The sequence below is a fragment of the Entelurus aequoreus genome, linkage group LG26 (assembly GCF_033978785.1).
Source record: "Entelurus aequoreus isolate RoL-2023_Sb linkage group LG26, RoL_Eaeq_v1.1, whole genome shotgun sequence".
NCBI classification, from domain to species: Eukaryota; Metazoa; Chordata; class Actinopteri; order Syngnathiformes; family Syngnathidae; genus Entelurus; species Entelurus aequoreus.
Window position 1 is genome coordinate 34,786,668 of NC_084756.1, and position 21,626 is coordinate 34,808,293.

General features: G+C 38.3%; 2 protein-coding genes across 3 annotated transcripts in view; one reads left to right on the top strand and one right to left on the bottom strand.

The window, feature by feature from the left end:
• The window catches only part of nol8 (nucleolar protein 8), a 33,902-nt gene extending 33,409 nt beyond the window's left edge, over positions 1-493 (bottom strand). Inside the window, exon 1 of one of the 2 annotated variants that reach the window (XM_062037449.1) lies at positions 359-493. The gene's annotated coding sequence lies outside the window, so the exon portion shown is untranslated. The remainder of the gene's footprint in view (positions 1-358) is intronic. The other variant, XM_062037450.1, reaches the window with a different exon arrangement.
• Positions 494-762: 269 nt separating this feature from the next.
• The window catches only part of cenpp (centromere protein P), a 118,846-nt gene continuing 97,982 nt past the window's right edge, over positions 763-21,626 (top strand). Inside the window, exons 1-6 of the mRNA XM_062037675.1 lie at positions 763-872; positions 5,885-6,065; positions 6,169-6,323; positions 6,495-6,583; positions 14,070-14,158; positions 18,532-18,628. Of these exons, the coding sequence (XP_061893659.1) occupies positions 5,914-6,065; positions 6,169-6,323; positions 6,495-6,583; positions 14,070-14,158; positions 18,532-18,628 (582 nt within the window). The 5' untranslated portion in view covers positions 763-872; positions 5,885-5,913. The remainder of the gene's footprint in view (positions 873-5,884; positions 6,066-6,168; positions 6,324-6,494; positions 6,584-14,069; positions 14,159-18,531; positions 18,629-21,626) is intronic.

The following is a 21,626-nucleotide window of genomic DNA, read 5'->3' on the forward strand; positions in this document are numbered from 1 at the left end:
CAACCGCTGCCTTGGTTTTTGATGAATAATAAGGCCTACTACGCTACTGGATTTTATTGTTGGTGATTATGGTGATACTTGGAGAGCAAAGTGTTTTCTCAGGTGGTACTCGGTGAAAAAAGTTTGAAAACCACTTCTTTAAAGGATTGTTTACCATTGCAGGTATGCAGAGAATGTATGATTTGTTCATGCGGTCACCAGCTTGTCCCACAAAATATGAACTGATTCGATCAAAACTAAACTAAGACAGCGACAGAACAGGTTTAATTTTTTTTTAAATAAACTGTTTACGTAAAACTTACCACGAAAAAACATGTGCAGCGATACATAAAGACAGAGAAGACCTTAAAGTGTTTACCTCACATGGATCCAGCTGGTGTTACTTTTAAATGTGATCGACAACACAGTCCTCGCGTCATTACGGTCCGCTATTTGTTTCTGCGCAATTCAAAAGTTCCGCTCGTCTTTGGTGATTTTGAGAAATAAACAGAACTTTCACACAATCAAAAAAAAAAATGTATATATATTTTTAACCATACTTCGACAAATGTGTCAAAAAAATACAAAATTTACAAAAAATATGCGATAATCAATGTCATAATCTATTTTTGTTAAGGGCACGATCAATATCCGGATCCTGGATAGTGTTTATAATTAAGGCATATTGGCATTGGTAAGGCAGTAATATTCGCTGTCGTGTTTGTTCCAACTGACTATCAATAATTACAATAACTGACTACATTTTTGACATGATTCCGTTCAGTGAACTCACTTCCGGTCCCCCCTCTGACGTCTTCAAAGTGGTAGCGTCCACCCAGGGCGCCATTCTCCAAACAGTCCTTGTTGTTGTTGTGTGGCAAAAAAAAGGAGTGGTAAGTCCGTTTTTTGTTCATTTGTTGCTAAATATACCACCCGAGACTTGTCATAGATGCGCGGTAAACATGTGAATTTTGTCATGTTTTGTTTGTCACTAGCTATGTGAATCACACGGTATACTATTAAACATTTTGGTTATGAAAATACACGACGGGCGGCGTAGTTTGCCACCTGATTTTAATTAGCTAATCAAAAAGTACAAAATATTTGCTTAAAGTCTTACTATTTGCTGTAAGTGTTCAATTATGACATTACCAAAACATAGCATGTAGCAAATGACAGCACCGTTAGCTCTAAGGCGGGGGTGTCAAACTCATTTTAGCTGAGGGGCCACATGGAGGAAAATCTATTCCCAAGTGGGCCGGAATGGTAAAATCATGGCATGATAATTTAAAAATAAAGACAACGTCAGGTTGTTTTCCTTGTTTTACTTTGGCCGAAAATAAGCACATTCTGAAAAGGTACAAATCACAAATAATCCTCTGGACAAAACACTCCAAATTTGTTGAAAATTCTGGGGAAATTGGTGCAGTTTCAAAAACAGAATGAGCTTAGACTTGGTCTCAGTGTATCTACAAAGCCAGGATTAAACTTTAAGTCAGTCTTTCTGGGATTGAACAAAAACACAACATGTAAACTCTTCTAGGTATCAAATACCTTGTTTGTCATGTCCACGTATCAATCCAGAGCTAACTCAACAAACCGTAAGAAACGGAGGTAAAAACTATTCAAAAGGGTTAAGTTCACTTTTCCGGTGTTTGACAAACATTTTGGGGCAACGAGGTGCCAAATGTGTTCCAAGCAGAAGACATAAAACGGCAGGTTTTAAGTTTCATGTGGGTCGAACTTAATCTCGTTACATGCAAATATAATGACAATAAAGTCCATTCTATTCTATTCTATGTGCAGTGAAGTGTACATTGTCTTTAACATTAGTAAACACTAACAAGGAGGAAGGGTACATCATGTTTTTGTTTTTTCGCGCCCGGCTCCATCTACACAAATGGAACCAACATAAGTAAGTTAACTTCATGATCTGTTGTTGAATAAGGATTAAAACCATGATATACCTTTGCACCTTTCTTATGACACTAAGCAAAAAGTCTTGCTTGTCAAAGTTGTTGCATCAGCAGGAGGTCTGACAGCGATTGTATCCAAAAACAGCTGACCGTCATCGGCGCTGGCAAGAGTGCTGCAAAACCATTTTTAATGCGTCTGTTTTTATCAATGTAGAGTGAAAATAACATCATGTTTACGTTCAAGGATAGAGTAAGTCCTCCTGTGTTTAAAGCAGGGATGTCCAAACTTTTTGACTCAAGTGCTGCATTGGGCTGAAAATAATTTGTTTGAAAGGCGCTGGACCAATTATTCACTGTTACAAATCGATTATTAAAATAGTTGCCGATTAATTTAGTCATCGATTCGTTGGATCTATGCTATGCGCATGCGCAGTTTTTTTATTTATTTTTTATTAAAAAATGTTTTTTTTGTTTTGTTTTTTTAAATAAACTTTTATTTATAAACTGCAACATTTACAAACAGCTGAGAAACAATAATCAAAATAAGTATGGTGCCAGTATACTGTTTTTTTTTCAATAAAATACTGGATATGATAGAAATGTAGTTTGTCTCTTTTATCCGATTATTAATCGAAGTAATAATCGACAGATTAATCGATTATCAAATTAATCGTTAGTTGCAGCCCTAATATATATATATATATATATGACTATAAATATAGCCTATGCATATTATATTAATCTAATAGATATAATATAAGTAATATAATTGTATATTAAGAGTTTGTGAAAGTTCAACTCCTACCTTGTGTAATTCCGTGAAGACCTCCTTGAAGTTTTGTAATTAATCAGAAATATCAAGCAGCTAAAATGCGCCAAAACATAGATAAGTGCGGAGATTGTTTTGCATTTTTCCCATCATGCTTTGTAATGGATGTAGTGTAATGGGTGTAGTTTGGATTTTTTTTTATGGTGAATGGATGTTTTTTTTTATAATATCCACAAAGTTCAGTAACCATGTCTGTTGACATTTGGCGTCGGTTGGATTATTACTTTTTTTGCGCCATGACTAAGGAAGGTTGTTTGCATTGGGTCATATATTTTAAGTAATTGCTCTGCTTATGATCTTAAGATACAATTAAAGTTCATTGATCTGAAGCAGCCATGTTTTCCACTAGATGGTGACAGAATAGCAATATCTAAGTTGTTGGACTTTTAAAATGGTTGTAAGATTTCTTATTAGTTTCATGACGTCTTGCAGGCCAATTTGAAGATGTTTGCGGGCAGCGGTTTGGACGCTCCTGGTCTAAAGGCAGAAAGACAGTGTTGTTTTCTACATATTGCACTTTACAAATGACACAACCGTGACGTCATCAGATGAGTTCCCGTCTCCGTTTGAGCCCTGTACACACATATGCTAAGGAGGGAGTTTTAAAACTCTTTATCTTGGCCAGCCTCTGCAAAAGTGTGCGTTTTTAAGGACAAAATTACGTGTTTGCGTGTGCACAAGAGACCTAAATGCAGAGATAAGTATGTGTTTATTAAGTAACTGTGTTCGTGTGGACATGGTCTAATAGTGATAGGAGTTGGGCACCCCCTAATCTAATAAAACAACCACAAAAGTTAACATATTGTTAAATAAAATATAAAAATCATAATACAGTAGTGTTATTATGTACAGTATGTTAAGGCAACTCTTTTGATACATCTCATTAAATCAGTGGTGTCAAACTTGTTTTCAGTGAGGGCCACGTTGCAGTTAAGGTTGCCCTCAGAGGGCTGCTTGTAACAGTGAATAATAACGATGTGTGTATATAAATACATGTACAGTATATAATTGTCTCTGCGTTTGATTAGTAGATTTTTTTTTTTTAAACATTTGTTGAATTTATTAACATACGCTTGCCAGAAATACATTCAATACATATCAAATGTTATTTTTCCCCCCCAGACAAGTAACCCACCCAAAAAAAACAAAAAAAAACCACATTAGTGAAATAAGTACAGGCAAATATTGACCTAAAGCCACAGACAAATGTACTCCTGAATGGCCCCAACAAGTTGCAACGATACACAAAAGCTAACAAAAGGCTCATTAATTATATACATTTCAATGACGTTTCAAATTCGGTTAAATAGGAGATCAGTCTCTTTTGCATATTTTAGAAAATCAATTACATATTTATTTACCTATTCTGTAAGAAAAATAATTTTTACTGTAAAATGTGCAGTGGTTTTTACAGCATATAAATGTAAATGGAATAGAAAAACAGTACCACAGTTTTTTACGGTACATTTCATGCAACTAAGCTGCCAGGTTTTTTTTACCATTAAATCAATGATAGTTGTTTTTATAGTGTATTCGTATTACTGTAAATGGTACCAAAGTTGTTTTTACAGTAAAAAAAACAAACTGTTAGCTAAATTTAACAATTTATATTTTTGGAGAACTAAACAGTGATGGTGGAGTTGTGGTTTTCGGTCAAGGATTTTGAGTGATTGTTTGTGCAAAGTTTCTAATGGCCTCAGTGTCATTTTGCTTGCCTGCGGCCAACATGTTATACAATAATAAAAACAAGAAATAATCATTGCATTAAAATAAGTTTGAGCTGCCTCTAGTGTTAATGAATTCCTGATACATTTGAACATTTTTATGTTGTATTTAAAGGCCTACTGAAATGCGATTTTCTTATTTAAACGGGGATAGCAGGTCCATTCTATGTGTCATACTTGATCATTTCGCGATATTGCCATATTTTTGCTGAAAGGATTAAGTAGAGAACATCGACGATAAAGTTCGCAACTTTTGGTCGCTGATAAAAAAGCCTTGCCTGTACCGGAAGTAGCGTGACGTCACAGGTTGTGGAGCTCCTCACATCTGCACATTGTTTACAATCATGGCCACCAGCAGCGAGAGCGATTCGGACCGAGAAAGTGACGATTTCCCCATTAATTTGAGCGAGGATGAAAGATTTGTGGATGAGAAAAGTGAGAGTGAAGGACTAGAGGGCAGTGGAAGCGATTCAGGTAGGGAAGATGCTGTGAGAGGCGGGTGGGACCTGATATTCAGCTGGGAATGACTAAAACAGTAAATAAACACAAGACATATATATACTCTATTAGCCACAACACAACCAGGCTTATATTTAATATGCCACAAATTAATCCCGCATAACAAACACCTCCCCCCTCCCGTCCATATAACCCGCCAATACAACTCAAACACCCGCACAACACACTCAATCCCACAGCCCAAAGTACTGTTCACCTACCCAAAGTTCATACAGCACATATATTTCCCCAAAGTCCCCAAAGTTACGTACGTGACATGCACATAGCAGCACGCACGTACGGGCAAGCGATCAAATGTTTGGAAGCCGCAGCTGCGTACTCACGGTACCGGGTCTGCGTATCCAACTCAAAGTCCTCCAGGTAAGAGTCTCTGTTGTCCCAGTTCTCCACAGGCCAATGGTAAAGCTTGACTGTCATCTTTCGGGAATGTAAACAATGAAACACCGGCTACGTGTTTGTGTTGCTGCAGCCAGCAGCTAATACACCGCTTCCCACCTACAGCTTTCTTCTTTGCTGTCTCCATTGTTCATTGAACAAATTGCAAAAGATTCACCAACACCGATGTCCAGAATACTGTGGAATTTTGCGATGAAAACAGACGACTTAATAGCTGGCCACAACGCTGTCCCGAAATGTCCTCTACAATCCGTGGCGTCATCATACCAAAACGTTTTCAGCAGGATATTTCGCGGGAAATTTAAAATTGCACTTTAGTAATCTAACCCGGCCGTATTGGCATGTGTTGCAATGTTAAGATTTCATCATTGATATATAAACTATCAGACTGTGTGGTCGGTAGTAGTGGGTTTCAGTAGGCTTTTAAGACTCTGGCACATCTGTTTGATATGTTTTTTGAAGCCAAATGTTGCTTAACAATATTCACTAATGGTAATATTCACATATGGTCATATGACTAGCATACACAGGGCAAGATTTCTTCATCAAGATGGAGAACATGAATGCAAAGAACGTTGAGGAGGTGAAATTGCTGGAAGAGCAGATCAAGCATCTCCAGGCTGAAGTTGCAAACCTGCAAGAGCAGCAGAAGAACCACAGAGACCACACTTTATATTTCAGTGAACAAATGCAACATGCCCTGTGAGTTCTTATCCGTTTTTCAAATCGAAACACATTTTTCACTAACATATGTTCTATGGTTCTGCAAATGACGACGGTCGAGCAATGTGTTGTGTCCCCACAGGTCACATGTGCGTGGCCAGACGCCGCCAGGAAGCGCAGAGGAGGTCTTGTCCTGTCTTAAGAAGGAGGTGGAGCAGCTGGAGGAGGATCTGCGGCGCCAGAGCCAGATGAATGGCATCACTCTCAACAGCTGCACCACACACTCACTGGAAAGAAGTAATACAATAATGTTTTAAATAATAATTTAACTTTTTACCTGAACAGTATGTAATAGCATCATGATACCTGCACACATATCGACCTACAGTTGCAAAGGGCTTACTCTGTTTAACATGTTCACACAGTGTAAGTGATGCACTAACAGTACTTTGGGTTTGTGTCTTTTAGGTAGTACTAAGTTGGTCCAAAAGATGTGCATTTCTGGTCATTGCTCAGGGTTGGAGTTCCAGGTTGAGTTTCAGATCTCAGAGGTCAAGGTGAGTCCTCCGTGTTTAAAGTGTCAGGCCACATTGTAATGTTCACTTTTGATTGACTTTGTTGGAGAGGTAGTCATGTAAAGGAGATTTACGATGATTTTATTCGACATTTAACACACTTCCTCGTGGTCTAGATCAGGGATTCTTAACCTTTTTGACCCCGGGGCCCACCTTTTCCACTACAGAGAGGCCCGGGACCCACTCAAATATTAACACTGAATTAGTAATCTTACTCTTGATTTTAATTGTATTCAATCCTAATTATATCTAAGCTACTTACAGTGTACAACCTTGTCAAATGATAGGAAAGCATGTGTCAATCACAAATATTATTTTCAAGGCTTAGGTCAGGCTGATTACAAAAGTAAATACTAATCAAATATACTGCAAAAGAAGGGACTAATAAAAACTGATGAAAAATAGCGAAGTGAAGTGAATTATATTTATATTTATAAAGGAGGATTACCTCCGAATTCTTCAGGACAAGCTAAAATCATCAGCCCGGAGGTTGGGTCTTGGGCGCAGTTGGGTGTTCCAGCAGGACAATGACCCCAAACACACGTCAAAAGTGGTAAAGGAATGGCTAAATCCGGCTAGAATTAAGGTTTTAGAATGGCCTTCCCAAAGTCCTGACTTAAACGTGTGGACAATGCTGAAGAAACAAGTCCATGTCAGAAAACCAACAAATTTAGCTGAACTGCACCAATTTTGTCAAGAGAGTGGTCAAAAATTCAACCAGAAGCTTTCCAGAAGCTTGTGGATGGCTAATAAAAGCGCCTTATTGCAGTAAAACTTGCCTTGCAACCAAATATTAACATTGCTGTATGTATACTTTTGACCCAGCAGATTTGGTCACATTTTCAGTAGACCCATAATAAATTCATAAAAGAACCAAACTAATAATAATAATACAAATAATAATAATAACAATCATATTAACAATAATAATCATAATAATAATAACAATATTAATTATAATAATAATAACAATCATAATAATAATAGCAAAAATAATAATAGCAAAAATAATAATAACAATTATAATAATATTATCAATAACAATAATAATAATAATAGCAATAATAATAACATTAATAATAATTACAATAATGATAATAACAATAATGATAATACCAATAATAATAATGATAATAACAATCATAGTAATAATGTGGATGTCTACCAAAAGCGCCTTATTGCAGTGAAACTTGCCAAGGGACATGTAAGCAAATATTAACATTGCTGTATGTATACTTTTGACCCAGCAGATTTGCTCACATTTTCAGTAGACCCATAATAAATTCATAAAAGAAGCAAACTTCATGAATGTTTTTTTGTGACCAACAAGTACGTGCTCCAATCACTCTATCACAAAAAAATAAGAGTTGTAGAAATTATTGGAAACTCAAGACAGCCATGCCATTATGTTCTTTACAAGTATATGTAAACTTTTGATCGCGACTGTATTTATATATATATATATATATATATATATATATATATATATATATATATATATATATGTGTATATATATATATATATATATATATATATATATATATATATATGTATATATATATATATATATATATATGTATATATAAGGTAGATCTCCTTGACTTGGTCATTTAAAAAGTAGCTCGCCTTCTGAAAAAGTGTGGGCACCCCTGGTCTAGATAATAAGTATGGCATGGCCGCCAGGGCGCAATTTATTTGAGGGCGCACACACAAAAACAATCAAAAATAAAAGTTGCCACTTTTCTAGACTACCACAGCTCATTTCGATTAGTGGCCCTTTTTATATAGAGAAGGCGGCATATTTGCCGGCCTGGCTTTTTAAGACAGAGGTGTAATAGTACTCGTTTTCCAAAATACGCCTCTGGTGCAGGTCATTAACACCTCTGCCCGACTCACCCACGGTTTTAGACGGACCAAAACAGACCTCCAACTTGCCGCCCTCTGTATAGAAACGATGGCCGAGCTGCCAAAAGGAGGGGCAAATTGGCAGATTAGTGCTCTGTATAAAAACAGCTACTGGCACCTCGACTTGCTGCTGAGAGTGATGCAGGTTGTGTGTGTCAGAAGAGGCAAAAGTGAGTGGGGCGAGGGATAGACTGATCCCAGGCCAGTAAGGCCACACAACACAAACTGCTTCCAAATAAATTGTATTTCATTCCTAAAATTAAAATAGACCACTACACCTACATGTTATTAATTGGGTGACGTGGAAACGGGACTCCGGTTATTTGACGGGCGCAGACAGTGTTGGTAATGAAAAAGTTAATGATGTCGAGTCTTCATCTTCATCATGGATCAAAGTGAAAGACCAAAGACGCCATCAGGTGTCAGGTTTAGGAAAAGAAGAAGATGAGAAACGGGCACAAGAAAAAAGGTCTGCAGATTTCTTTGAGTGACAGTAGGTTATAGGCCAGTGGTTCTCAAAATGTTTTCACCAACTACCACCTTAGGAAAAACTTGGCTCTCTAGGTACCAGCATAATGATCAACATTCAAATACAGTAGCATAATAGGGCTAAGTAGTCATTAAAACAAAACAGTTTTTTTAACAAGTATATTTAGTATGTTTGGCTACTTTAACATTACACACAGTTTGAACAGTAACATTGTGTTTAAATATAGGAATATAAAACACTGTACTTTAATCAAGGGATTCTTTTGTATACCACTATATGGAACCCTTACCACAGTTTGAGTATCACTGCTATAGGCTAACAATTAGCCTCTTGCTAATTCATTGCTGTTAGCCACAGAAGACGACTGTGTTTGGTTTTTAGTTTTGCTGAACTCGCAACTATACGAATTAAGTAAGGAGTGACAGGAGCTGAAGCCGAGCAGTTTTTTCCAGGCTGAAGCTTATTAAAACGTACTTGAGGTCCACGATGTCTGGACTTGTCTCTGGACTGCCATCATCAGCCTCAATCATACAGTTGCCCAACACATTTCGTATGATGATGTCATTGATGACGGCCAAGTTGTAGATTGCATTTCACGCCTGTTGTTAATGTTAAAGCCAGTTGTAAACAGGGAGAAAAACACGGGTTGAATAATCTGCTCCAGTCTGAAGACTAAATTCACATTATGTTAATTATCTGCTGTTTCACTGTATACAAAACTGGTGTGTTGTCATAATTGGAACTGTTCAAAATTCGCATGTAAAATACGAAATAGTTTACTGCAGGAATCTTTTTTTAATGCTCAATAGAGTAGGTTTTTTTTGTCAGTTTTCTTCAGGGATATTTCAAGGATACTTATTAGATCATGCGATGAAGGGTTTGTGCAATTTACATCGGTGTTTATATACTGTATTTTTTCCTCTTTGTTTTTGTTGCATTTTCATATTTGAGATTATATAGTACAATAGTACAAATAATATAATAGATTGTTGTGTTGGTGGCAGGGTTTGGGGGTAAGTCAAGGGATGGTTCGCCCAGGGTGTAAATCTAGCCAGGACTGCCTCTAGATGTTTAGAATATGCGTTTGTGTGAATTTTGCTTCACAGTCACATTTGTTACACATTCCTTGAGTCTGTCTGCAAGATGTTCGTTTGTGGAGGCGTTTCCAGTTTGCGATCGATATCGTCTCTCCAAAATATCAGAATGTATCTTTTAAAAATGTACACTGTTAAATTTACATTTAGAAAACGAACATTACCGCTATTTTTTTTTTTTCAGTGAATAAACTTTATAAACAATATACGTATATATTTGCCAGTCACAACATGAGGTACAGATCCCCACTGTTAAAAAAAACCCTGCCTTTATCAGCATTTGCTTTACTGCATGTCACATGTCGGCGTAATTATGCGCATGCCACGTTTGGTTGGAAATAACGCTTTATTCTAACTTCTCTTGCATTCCATCAAATCAAGTCATAATGTTGCCATTTTTTTCCAATTCAGCGGCTAATCCAATTTCATAGTGTCCAAAATGTCATGAACAAATAAACATGGATGTCTTTATTTAACACAGCATTTATTTTATAGACACAAAGCAGTCAGGAGGGAATGAAACGAGAGGGAATATACAGAAGCTGCAGCGGCAGCAGTCTTGTTCAGCAAAGGGGAAGGAGGCTTGCCGACAGAGCATGTCCAAGAATGACCACATATGTACGTCCACCTCACTGTGACATCACAACGTAGCCAATCTTACAAAAGAATGCCAAACACTGCGGGCAGAGGTATCCAAAACTGCCTGCAAGCTCACGCCCAAGTGCATGAACCTTATGATTTGACGCATCGGGATTGAGTAACACGAGTAATGTTGCGTTTGACTAGCTCTTCCTCCTATTGGGAATTCAAATTGCTAGTCTCTCCCAGGTTCTTTCAATGGCACATAAGCTGAAGTTTAAATTGATCACCAGACAGAATGGGTATTTTGTGATTTATTTTCAAAGCTCTGAAAACAAACGTGAGACCAATCCAGACAAGAAGCGTTCACTAGCCCAGCCAAGATCGATCTCCCCCCCCAAACCCACGGAAGTGCTGTTTTCTTCCATCTGTCCCTCGCTCCCACTCCCGTTGTTATGTCTACTCCCTGAGTTATCTTTGCACTCCTGCATTCCAAACTATCAAGGCCGACACTACTTGCAGATTGAAAGAACAAATTGGATGAACACTAGCACACTAGCTGTTTTGTAATATGACTATGAAAATAAAGAAGTAACACTTAAATATGGATATATGAAAAAAAATCTTCTTCCGTCAGTAACCAACATTGTAACATTTATAGGTCCGAAAAGAGGAAAATCATCATCGGTCAGCTTTAACAATATATGTTTAGAACTGGGCTTGTAAAACTGTACTGTATCATGTAGAGCAGTGTTTTTCAACCAATAGTGTACCGCGAGATATTGTTTGGTGTGCCGTGGGAGATGATGTAATTTCACCTACCGTAATTTCCGGACTATAAGCCGCACCTGACTATAAGCCGCACCAGCTAAATTTAGGGGAAAATACAGATTGCTCCATATATAAGCCGCACCCGACTATAAGCCGCAGGGTTTTGATGTGTAATTTCCATAGTATATAGGGGTTCCTGCTACCACGGAGGGGATTGTCGGGACAGAGATGACTGTTTGGGAACGCAAAGCGTCCCATTTATTAACAATAAATCTTTCAATCATTCAATCAAACTTTCACATCTTTGACATGGCGAACAGCATTCGTGCAGAGTACAAATAATACAACGGTGCAAAGTAATACAAAGTGCTCGCCTGTACGTTATCAAAATAACCAGCCTACCGGTATATGAAAAGTCAGTCTTTAATCATTGTGTCATCGTCTTCCTCCTGCGTACTAAAACCACCGAAAGCCTCTTCGTCGGTGTCGGAGAAGAACAGGCCGTAAATAAGCCGCACCGTTGTATAAGCCGCAGGGACCAGAACGAGGGGGAAAAGTAGCGGCTTATAGTCCGGAAATTACGGTAATTGGATTAAAAATATTTTTTGCCAACCAGTAATTATAATCCGCAAATGTGCCTTTGTTGAGTGTCTGTGCTGTCTAGAGCTCGGCAGAGTAACCGTGTAATACTCTTAAATATCAGTAGGTGGCAGCAGGTGGCTAATTGCTTTGTAGATGTCGGGAGGTAGATGGTTTGCAGGTAAAAAGGTATCTAACGCTTTAACCAAAAATAAACAAAAAGCGAGTGCCGGTAAAAAAAAGGCATTGAAGCTTAGGGATGGCTATGCAAAACGAAGCTAAAACTGAACTGGCTGCAAAAAGTAAACAAAAACCGAATGCTGGACGACAACAAAGACTTCCAGCGTGTGGAGCAGACGGCGTCCACAAAGTACATCCGTACATGCCATCACAATCAACACCAAAATAGGAGCGCAAGACGAGAACTAAAACACTACACACAGGAAAACAGCAAAAAAGTCTAAATAAGTCAGGGTGTGATGTGACAGGTGGTGACAGTACACCTACTTTGAGACAAGAGCTATAGTGATGCATGGTTGGTTATGGTTTGAATTCATATCCAACAATTGCGAGAACGACTTTTTGCTGTCTATCGGCTGCTGAGTTTCATTTTTTAATGTTTTCTGCTGGTGGTGTGCCTCGGGATTTTTTCAATGAAAAAAATGTGCCTTTGCTCAGAAAAGGTTGAAAAACACTGATGTAGAGAACAGTTTTGAATATTTTTTAAAAACCTACTGAATTCCTCTACATGAGCGTATCATCAGATTGCATGGGTGCACCTAATGTAGTCTAACGCGGAGGTAGCCTAATTGTGAGCTACCGTAGGGTCAAGGAATATTTGCTTCAGCTTGTAGTATTTTTTGTAACTGTTCATTTAGGACAGTATGTCTTTTTTATGATGAATGACCACAATAGCATACAGACAATGACGGCACTGGTTTGAGTGGAGCTCTGGTTTGTAAATAAAGTACAATTTAAATGTCTCCAGTCATAGAAATACAACAAATTAAATAATGATTACGTGTGCCTCACAATACAAACGTCCTGGGTTCGATCCTGCGCTCGGGATCTTTCTGTGTGGAGTTTGCATGTTCTCCCCGTGACTGCGTGACGGCTTCCTTCCACCTCCAAAGACATGCACCTGGGGACAGGTTGATTGGCAACACTAAATGGTCCCTAGTGTGTGAATGTTGTCTGTCTATCTGTGTTGGCCCTGCGATGAGGTGGCGACTTGTCCAGGGTGTACCCCGCCTTCCGCCCGAATGCAGCTGAGATAGGCTCCAGCACCCCCGGCGACCCTGAAAGGGACAAGCGGTAGGGAATGGATGAATGGAATGCATTGTCCGCCCAAAAGGGGGCAGCAGAGGTTTATCCTCACACATGTTGAGTAATGACTTGAGCAGCTGGCCACAGCTTCACGTTTCCAGCGCTTTAATACTTGAGTGAATAAAAATGATAGCGCTCGCTGTAAAATAATATTAAATTAAAAAAAATTGTAATTCAAAGCATCGTGATTCTTACAGCAGCAGTTACGAGAACATCTGCTTCACTGCCTCCCTGCTCTCGCCTGCTCCATCATGGCAGATGCATTATCAATTTCTTCCAAAGCCTAAGCCTGTTTTGATAGCAAGATGAATGATGTAGCTTTGCAACATGGAAAATAGACGTTATTTTTCAAAACTCGCCTCCTCTCGTCACCCTTTGTTGCAACGTTTGATTAATATATTTTTTGTTTTCTTTTGCCACATCATGATGGATCTTTCTGTAACCTCAATGTTTTGTTAGTAATGTAACCAGCGGTATTCTCCCACAACACATTAAAAGACTTGTCTCGAGGAAGGGTTCCATTTTTGAGGGAAACTCTGTGTATTTTCTTTCTTCCTGTTCGGATGAAGCGGTAACACCTACTCTTCAAATTTCTAAAAACAATACAAACGTATGATTTAAAATGTCTGAAAATGGTGTCAATATCCAAGCAAATTGGAAGTGTGTTAAAGTTTAGAAGTTCCACTGCATATACCTTGTTTTTAGTTCTTGTTTGTCATGCAGGAGGGGGACCAATCAGAGAAGACAATAAAGAGTCTGAATGTGGTGATGGACGCCAGTGACCTCGTGAACTTCAGCAGCTTTCTCTCTGGGTTAGTGTTTTGTTCAATTCCTGCTTGCATGGTTCTGCCTCATCCAAACGATCCAGGCGTGAGAGCCTGAGGAAAATCCAGCCTCTGCACCGCTCGAGATGAGCAAGGTGTATCTCAAGGTTGCAATCTCACCACCTCGGGGCTCGTGACAGCCCTGTGAGCGTTTCAGCAAGTCGTAGCAGATGTTTGAAGTTCTATGTGCTATATATCTGAGGCCAAGCCACATCTGGACTGTGTGGTGTGAGTCTGCAAAATTTTGGAAAACAACACATGGAAAAACACTGCGGATAATGACTGAGACACAAAGCTGCCTTCTTCAAACGTGTGTGAGAGACTTTTACGTTGATCTTTGATGAACCAAGCTGGATTTGGTCACAGTGTTAATGCACAGAGCTGGTGATTTAGTGACGCAGTGCATCTTGGAAATGGTTTACTCGTGGGCTCCTAGAGTAGTGCTCTTGTCTCTTGGAAGTTTGGGTCAAATGAACCATAAACCATTTTGGATCCCCAGCCCATAGTTGAAGAAAATCAGATGCAGCCTGGAGAATTTTTTTTTTCCAGACAGATAGTGCAGAGCCAAACTGCACTGAGGTCACAGAAGCACATATCAAGCCACTCTCAGGCTGGCACAATTATGTGGTGAGAAATTAGAGATGGCAAAGTCTTAAGATGGTATTTGAAGTTGAAATTACCCCAGATGTACAGCAAAAAAAGCGTTCAACCTTTTCATAAGTTCAACTTCTGACTACGCTGGAACATATTTGCATTGACAGTGTGTATGTTTTAACTGGTCCCACAGTGAAGATGCAAAGTGTCAAATCAAATCATTTCGAACTGTTGAGACCTCGCCACTTAAATAAAACAGCAGTGAGCCAGGGCACTCTCTCCCGCCATTATATGGAAGCCATGTTTCCATCAGCTCTACAGAATGAGTTGGAATAACAATCTGTGGAAACTTCACCCAGCTGCTGTCTAGCCCTGGGGTCTCATGGAACATTTTGGAAAGTCTTGAACAGAATTGGTTTTCAGTCTCAACCCAAAAATACATTAACAAATATATTTTTTTTGCAGTGAATTTTATCAATTCACAGTGTTAGAGTTTTATCATTTGCGCTAGATGTCAGGGTTTTATGCTGCCAAATCCCAATAACCATTATACATGAGTGAGAACGGCCGATGCCGATGTAATTTGTCGAAGTGTTTATGGTGCGTGCTATTGACTCCTATATCATCTAAAAAGGAAGAATAAAATCACCTTTGTTTAGACGAGAACTGCCACTAAAGATTAATTCTTTGAGAAATGTTTCGAATAGTCGACTAAATTACTAATTAAAAAACCTTATTTTGTCAGCTCTGCCTAATGATAAATTGTGCTGAATGCAGGCTGCTTGCGTTACGTTTACGCTTGCAAATTTTAAAAACTGAATTGTAACAGAAACATTTCAAAACAGGTTAAAGATTACAAAAGGGCCTCCTTTGGCTGCTGTTGGGTATGGTAACAAATTTTGTCATTTACAGTCTTGGGATGTGTGTCATACTACAAATTTGGGTATCGAGCCAATATCACAGAGCAGCGTTGTCCAAACTACGGCCGATGGGCCAAATACTGTTCGCCAACGTCTTCAATTTGGCCCACGGCACGGGTGCAATTTGCAATTTGGCGGCATGGTGGGTTTTTTTCAGATCCATTTAGTGGCCAACAAAGGTAACTCAAGTTAGTGACCATTAATTGTACATCCATGTGAGTACATTACCAGCATTTACATATGCGACCCAATCCAAACAACCATACCTAGTCATGGTGTAGGAAAAAAAAAAATCAACAAACATGGTCACACATAATAAAACTTGTTCTTTGAACTTAATGGATATTATAAAAAAACAACCAATGTGAGTGTGAATGTTGTCTATCTGTGTTGGCCCTTCGATGAGGTGGCGACTTGTCCAGGGTGTACTCCGCCTTCTGCTCGAATGCAGCTGAGATAGGCTCCAGCAACCCCCCATGGCCCCAAAAGGGACATGCTGTAGGAAATGGTAACACTTTAGTATGGGGAACATATTCACCATTAATTAGTTGCTTATTAACATGCAAATTAGTAACATATTGGCTCTTAACTAGTCATTATTAAGTACTTATTAATGCCTTATTTGGCATGGCCTTATTATAACCCTAACCCTCTAACCCTGGCCCTAACCCTAACCCTAACCAAATAACTCTAAAGTAAGTCTTTGTTACTTAGAATATGTTCCCCTAGTGTCCAAAAAACTCTAAATTAAGTCTTTGTTACTTAGAATATGTTCCCCATACTAAAGTGTTACCAAAAACATATAACTTTGTCTTGAATTTGAAAAAATTTTTTATTTTTATTTTTCACTAAAGAAGGGTTCGGTGAATGAGCATATGAAACTGGTGGGGTTCGGTACCTCCAACAAGGTTAAGAACCACTGATATATATATATATATATATATATATATATATATATATATATATATATATATATATATATATATATATATATACAAAAATATTTAAACTATTTTCGGATTCTCTTATTCCATACCCTTTTTGAGCAAAATAAAGCTAATAACTAAACAAAAGCAAACATTACCATCTACTACTCATTTTAAGCATGAGGTTTTTGCCATTAAGTTACAGACCCCCATTTAATGGCATTTATATCTATGGGCCCACATGTACAGTATAATATCAATGTTAATGTAACTGAGAGTGTACAAATGGACCCTATAAGAGTCCATTACTATTAACTATCTGTCATTTAGCTGGGGACACCTTACAACTACCTCGAGGAGTCCCCTGACCCTGCTGTATGTATTTTAGTTTGCGTTTTGTTTGGCCCACCCCTACAATGTTATTCATTTTCTCTGCATAGAAAAAAACAGCATCTGTCTATATCTTGACAAAAAATTTATTTTGTGTTGTGTGGAATTATTTGGTAATGGTTATGTGCAGTAAAACTTTTCATAAACTCAACTCACCTAAATTTGTATCGGGCGTCTTAGATGAAGAGCGTAGTTATGATTTTGGTTTACACAGTAAAAAAAAACTGTTTTTGGCATTGTTTTCTCTACGCGCATACATTTGTCTTAATATGGCCAAAAAGGCTAAAGGAATCATCTAATCTGCGGGAGAGAATTCCTCTGCCATTATCAAGTATGTTTTTTTTGTTGTTGTTTTTTTTTGAGTCGTCAGCTTGAAGCGTCCCTCCTGTCTCACTCCCTTGTCGTCATGTGATATGAGTGCGTGTCTGTTATGTTTAGTGCTTCCTGGTTTCAACAACCCGCCTTATCTTGCCTCTGATTGGCCAGCCCATAATGTTTCACCCTAACCTTAGCCAATTGTGACTCATCACACCAACACCAACCAATCATCATGGATATTTTTCTGTATTTATGGATGTTGCCATTCATCCACTTAGACTTAGAAAATCTTTATTGTCCCCATGGGGCAATTTGGTTTGCAGCCGTAGTCATTAAAAACAAGGTTCAACAGTAAAACGAGGTACAACAGTAAAAAACAAGGTACAACAGTAAAAAAACAAGGTACAACAGTAAAAACAAGGTACAACAGTACCAGGTCATTGGATTTTCTCCATATTTTTTTTTTGGCCTGGATTTGCAATCTATTTTCTTTCTTTGTAGCTTGTGGCTTTGATGTAAGCTACCTCGCTACTTGGGTCTAAAAATAGCCAAGCTACAGGAATAGCTACTCGTTTAAAAAGTAGCGAAGCTACCGCCAAGCTACTGAGAAATGTAGTTAAGCCACATAGTTTCGCTACATATACTATACTAACCGGGCGGTATAGCTCGGTTGGTAGAGTGGCCGTGCCAGCAACTTGAGGGTTCCAGGTTCGATCCCCGCTTCCGCCATCCTAGTCACTGCCGTTGTGTCCTTGGGCAAGACACTTTACCCACCTGCTCCCAGTGCCACCCACACTGCTTTAAATGTAACTTAGATATTGGGTCTCACTATGTAAAGCGCTTTGAGTCACTAGAGAAAAAGCGCTATATAAATATAATTCACTTCACTTCACTACATGTAGGTTGTTACTGCCCATCTGTCGCTAGTCGGCCAAAGGAGCAGCCGATACTGATTGGTTGGCGTATCGATCAGGGCATCTTTAATTTGCGCCATAATTTAATAATCTATTTATTAATTTCAATCACAATAAAATTATCTTGAGGTCGTGTTTCTCCCCAAAGTGACATTGCCAACTACTGCCCAAGCGTTCATTTACACATTGTCATTTATTAGTTGTCATTGTATCTCTTTGTGTACTTGCTCTGAACTCAACATTTCAACCTTTACCTACATAAGTTTTTGCAGCTAAAATTGCACAAAATGGCCTTTCAGGGTTGAGGAGAACAGAGACCTCCTGCTTTTCTTCAGGACTCTCAGGACTTTCTCGGACAGAATTGACGAGCGACGGCGGACCTTCCAGCACTTTCAGGTAAGCAAAGACACAGCGGCATTGAACGAGACTTGTGGTTAGCAACCTCCTCGCTACATTGTCATGCCGTCGTGATACCTGGCTGTATTTTGGCTGCTATTGTGTGCTACATCAGGGTTTTTTTAACCTTTTTGACTTGGGGGGGGCCCAACTTTTCCACTACAGAGGAGCCCGGCCCACTCAAAAATTAACACTGATTTAGTCATCTTCGGCTTGATTTTAATTACAGTGCTAAAATAAATGATGAAATTAAAAAAAGTACATATATATATATATATATATATATATATATATATATATTTGTATATATATGTATATGTATATATATATGTATATATATATATTTAAATGTATTATAATACAATTTATATTTCTTAATATACCGTATTTTTCAGACTATAAGTCGCAGTTTTTTTCATAGTTTGGAACTTATACGCGACTTATACTCAGGAGCGACTTATGTGTGAAATTATTAACACATTAGCGTAAAATATCCAATAATATTATTTAGCTCATTCACGTAAGAGACTAGAAGTATAAGATTTCATGGGATTTAGCGATTAGGAGTGACTGATTGTTTGGTAAACGTATAGCATGTTCTATATGTTATAATTATTTGAATGACTCTTACCATAATATGTTACGTTAACATACCAGGCACGTTCTCAGTTGGTTATTTATGCATCATATAACGTACACTTATTCAGCCTGTTGTTCGATATTCTTTATTTATTTTAAATTGCCTTTCAAATGTCTATTCTTGGTGTTGGCTTTTATCAAATACATTTCCCCCAAAAATGCGACTTATACTCCAGTGCGACTTATTTATTATTTTTTCCTTCTTTATTATGCATTTTCGGCCGGTGCGATTTATACTCCGGAGCGACTTATAATCCAGGGTTTCCCACACATTCATTTATTTGTGGCGGCCCGCCACGAAAGAATTACGTCCGCCACAAATATATAAAAAAAACTAAAAAAAAAAAAAAAATAATTTTTTGTTCTTGTTTTTTTTTGTCCTCTCCAGCTTCTCAGGCAAATCATATAGTTGATGTAGATGCCCATATAGGCTTTTCAGATTTACCGTAATTTCCAGACTATAAGCCGCTACTTTTTCCCCTCGTTCTGGTCCCTGCGGCTTATACAACGGTGCGGCTTATATACGGCCTGTTCTTCTCCGGCACCGAGGAAGAGGATTTCGGTGGTTTTAGTACACAGGAGGAAGACGATGACACAATGATTAAAGACTGACTTTTCATATACCGGTAGGCTGGTTATTTTGGTAACGTACAGGCGAGCACTTTGTATTACTTTGCACCGTTGTATTATTTGTACTCTGCATGAATGCTGTTCGCCATGTCAAAGATGTGAAAGTTTGATTGAATGATTGAAAGATTTATTGTTAATAAATGGGACGCTTTGCGTTCCCAAACAGTCATCTCTGTCCCGACAATCCCCTCCGTGGTAGCAGGAACCCCTATGTACTACGGTAATTACACATCAAAACCCTGCGGCTTATAGTCGGGTGCGGCTTATATATGGAGCAATCTGTATTTTCCCCTAGATTTAGCTGGTGCGGCTTATAGTCAGGTGCGGCTTATAGTCCGGAAATTACAGTACTTTACTAAAGAGAAGTGTAGGATACTTCTCTTGTTGCCTTATTTGTATTTGACTTTATTAAATGTATTTATATTAGAAACACAACATGTGTATATAACAAAGGGTGCAAAGTCTGCAGGCAGCAGGAAACACATGGTTAAGTGTAGGGAGTAAAACTGATGGCAGTCTAAAGTTCAAGATTTTTGGAGCTCTTTGTTCAGTGGATCAGATGTTTGATGAAGCTCTGTGTCTATCTACCACCACTACTGTTTTCTGTTTATTTGTTACTGACTGTGGCAGGACACCTCTGCCTCTGTTTCACTTTATGTTGCTGGTAAATAATATGGTTGTAGTAGTAGGCTAAAGTTAAATTATTTAATATGCACTAATTAAAGGGGCAGAGCTTTGAGACATTTTAGCTTTTATATGAGATATATTTTTTGTAAGAACCACAATTAATAAATATATTTCAGTGAATAACTTATTGTTCAAATCTGTATATAAATATGTACATAAAGTAATGTAACTATATTGTAAAATGGATGGATGGATGGACGTTTAAAACAAAACTGTTATTATTAATTAGTAAGTATACATTTTTTGAGCCTTTTTAGAGAAAATCAAATCATTGTAGTAAATTATGCAAATTACTTGATGATGTCATGGTGACCACGCCCATAGCCACGCCCCCACCGCCACAGGTATCTTGGCAGTTTATGGGAAACACTGTTTAGTCCGAAAAATACGGTATGTTTCTTAAATGAACTGTCAATAAGGTGCAAATGAAAATACAGTTTCACCGCTTTAGTGGTACTGTTTGCGCTTAAGAAATGTCTCTATGACTTTAGCTCCAAACTTCTTCTGTTTGTTTGATGTTGACGTTACTGCCAAAAGTGGTGGAAAAGAGTATCACTGCGGCACATGCGACCCACAGCTCATAAACAGATATTTTTTGGCGGGCCTGCATGGGGCGTTCGCGGCCCAACAATGGGCCATGGCCCTGTGGTTAAAAAACACGGTGCCACATGACACACAAATGTAGTACAACAAGGAGGACTGTTACAGTTTACATGTTTAAGATCAGGAGAATCTTTCAAGCGATGCACCTTAACATCCTTAATGGCTTTAAAGGTGGGACCAGATGTCTCCTTAGTCACTGGAAGTTCTCTCAGGCCAAATGTGAGGATTGGAAGCTGTAAATTGTTCCCTTTAGTTTGACACAAATGGCTTTGACCCTTATCTTTCAGTACGGAAGTTCATGGTATCTTTTCCTCTGTAGTGAAAAAAAGATCAAACAAGAAGGTGTCTAGGAATGCTTGTGTGTACTAAAACCTGTGCAAACTTGATAGCACGAACACAGCTGATCTACTGAGGTCATGAGCAGAGAATTACGTCTCTT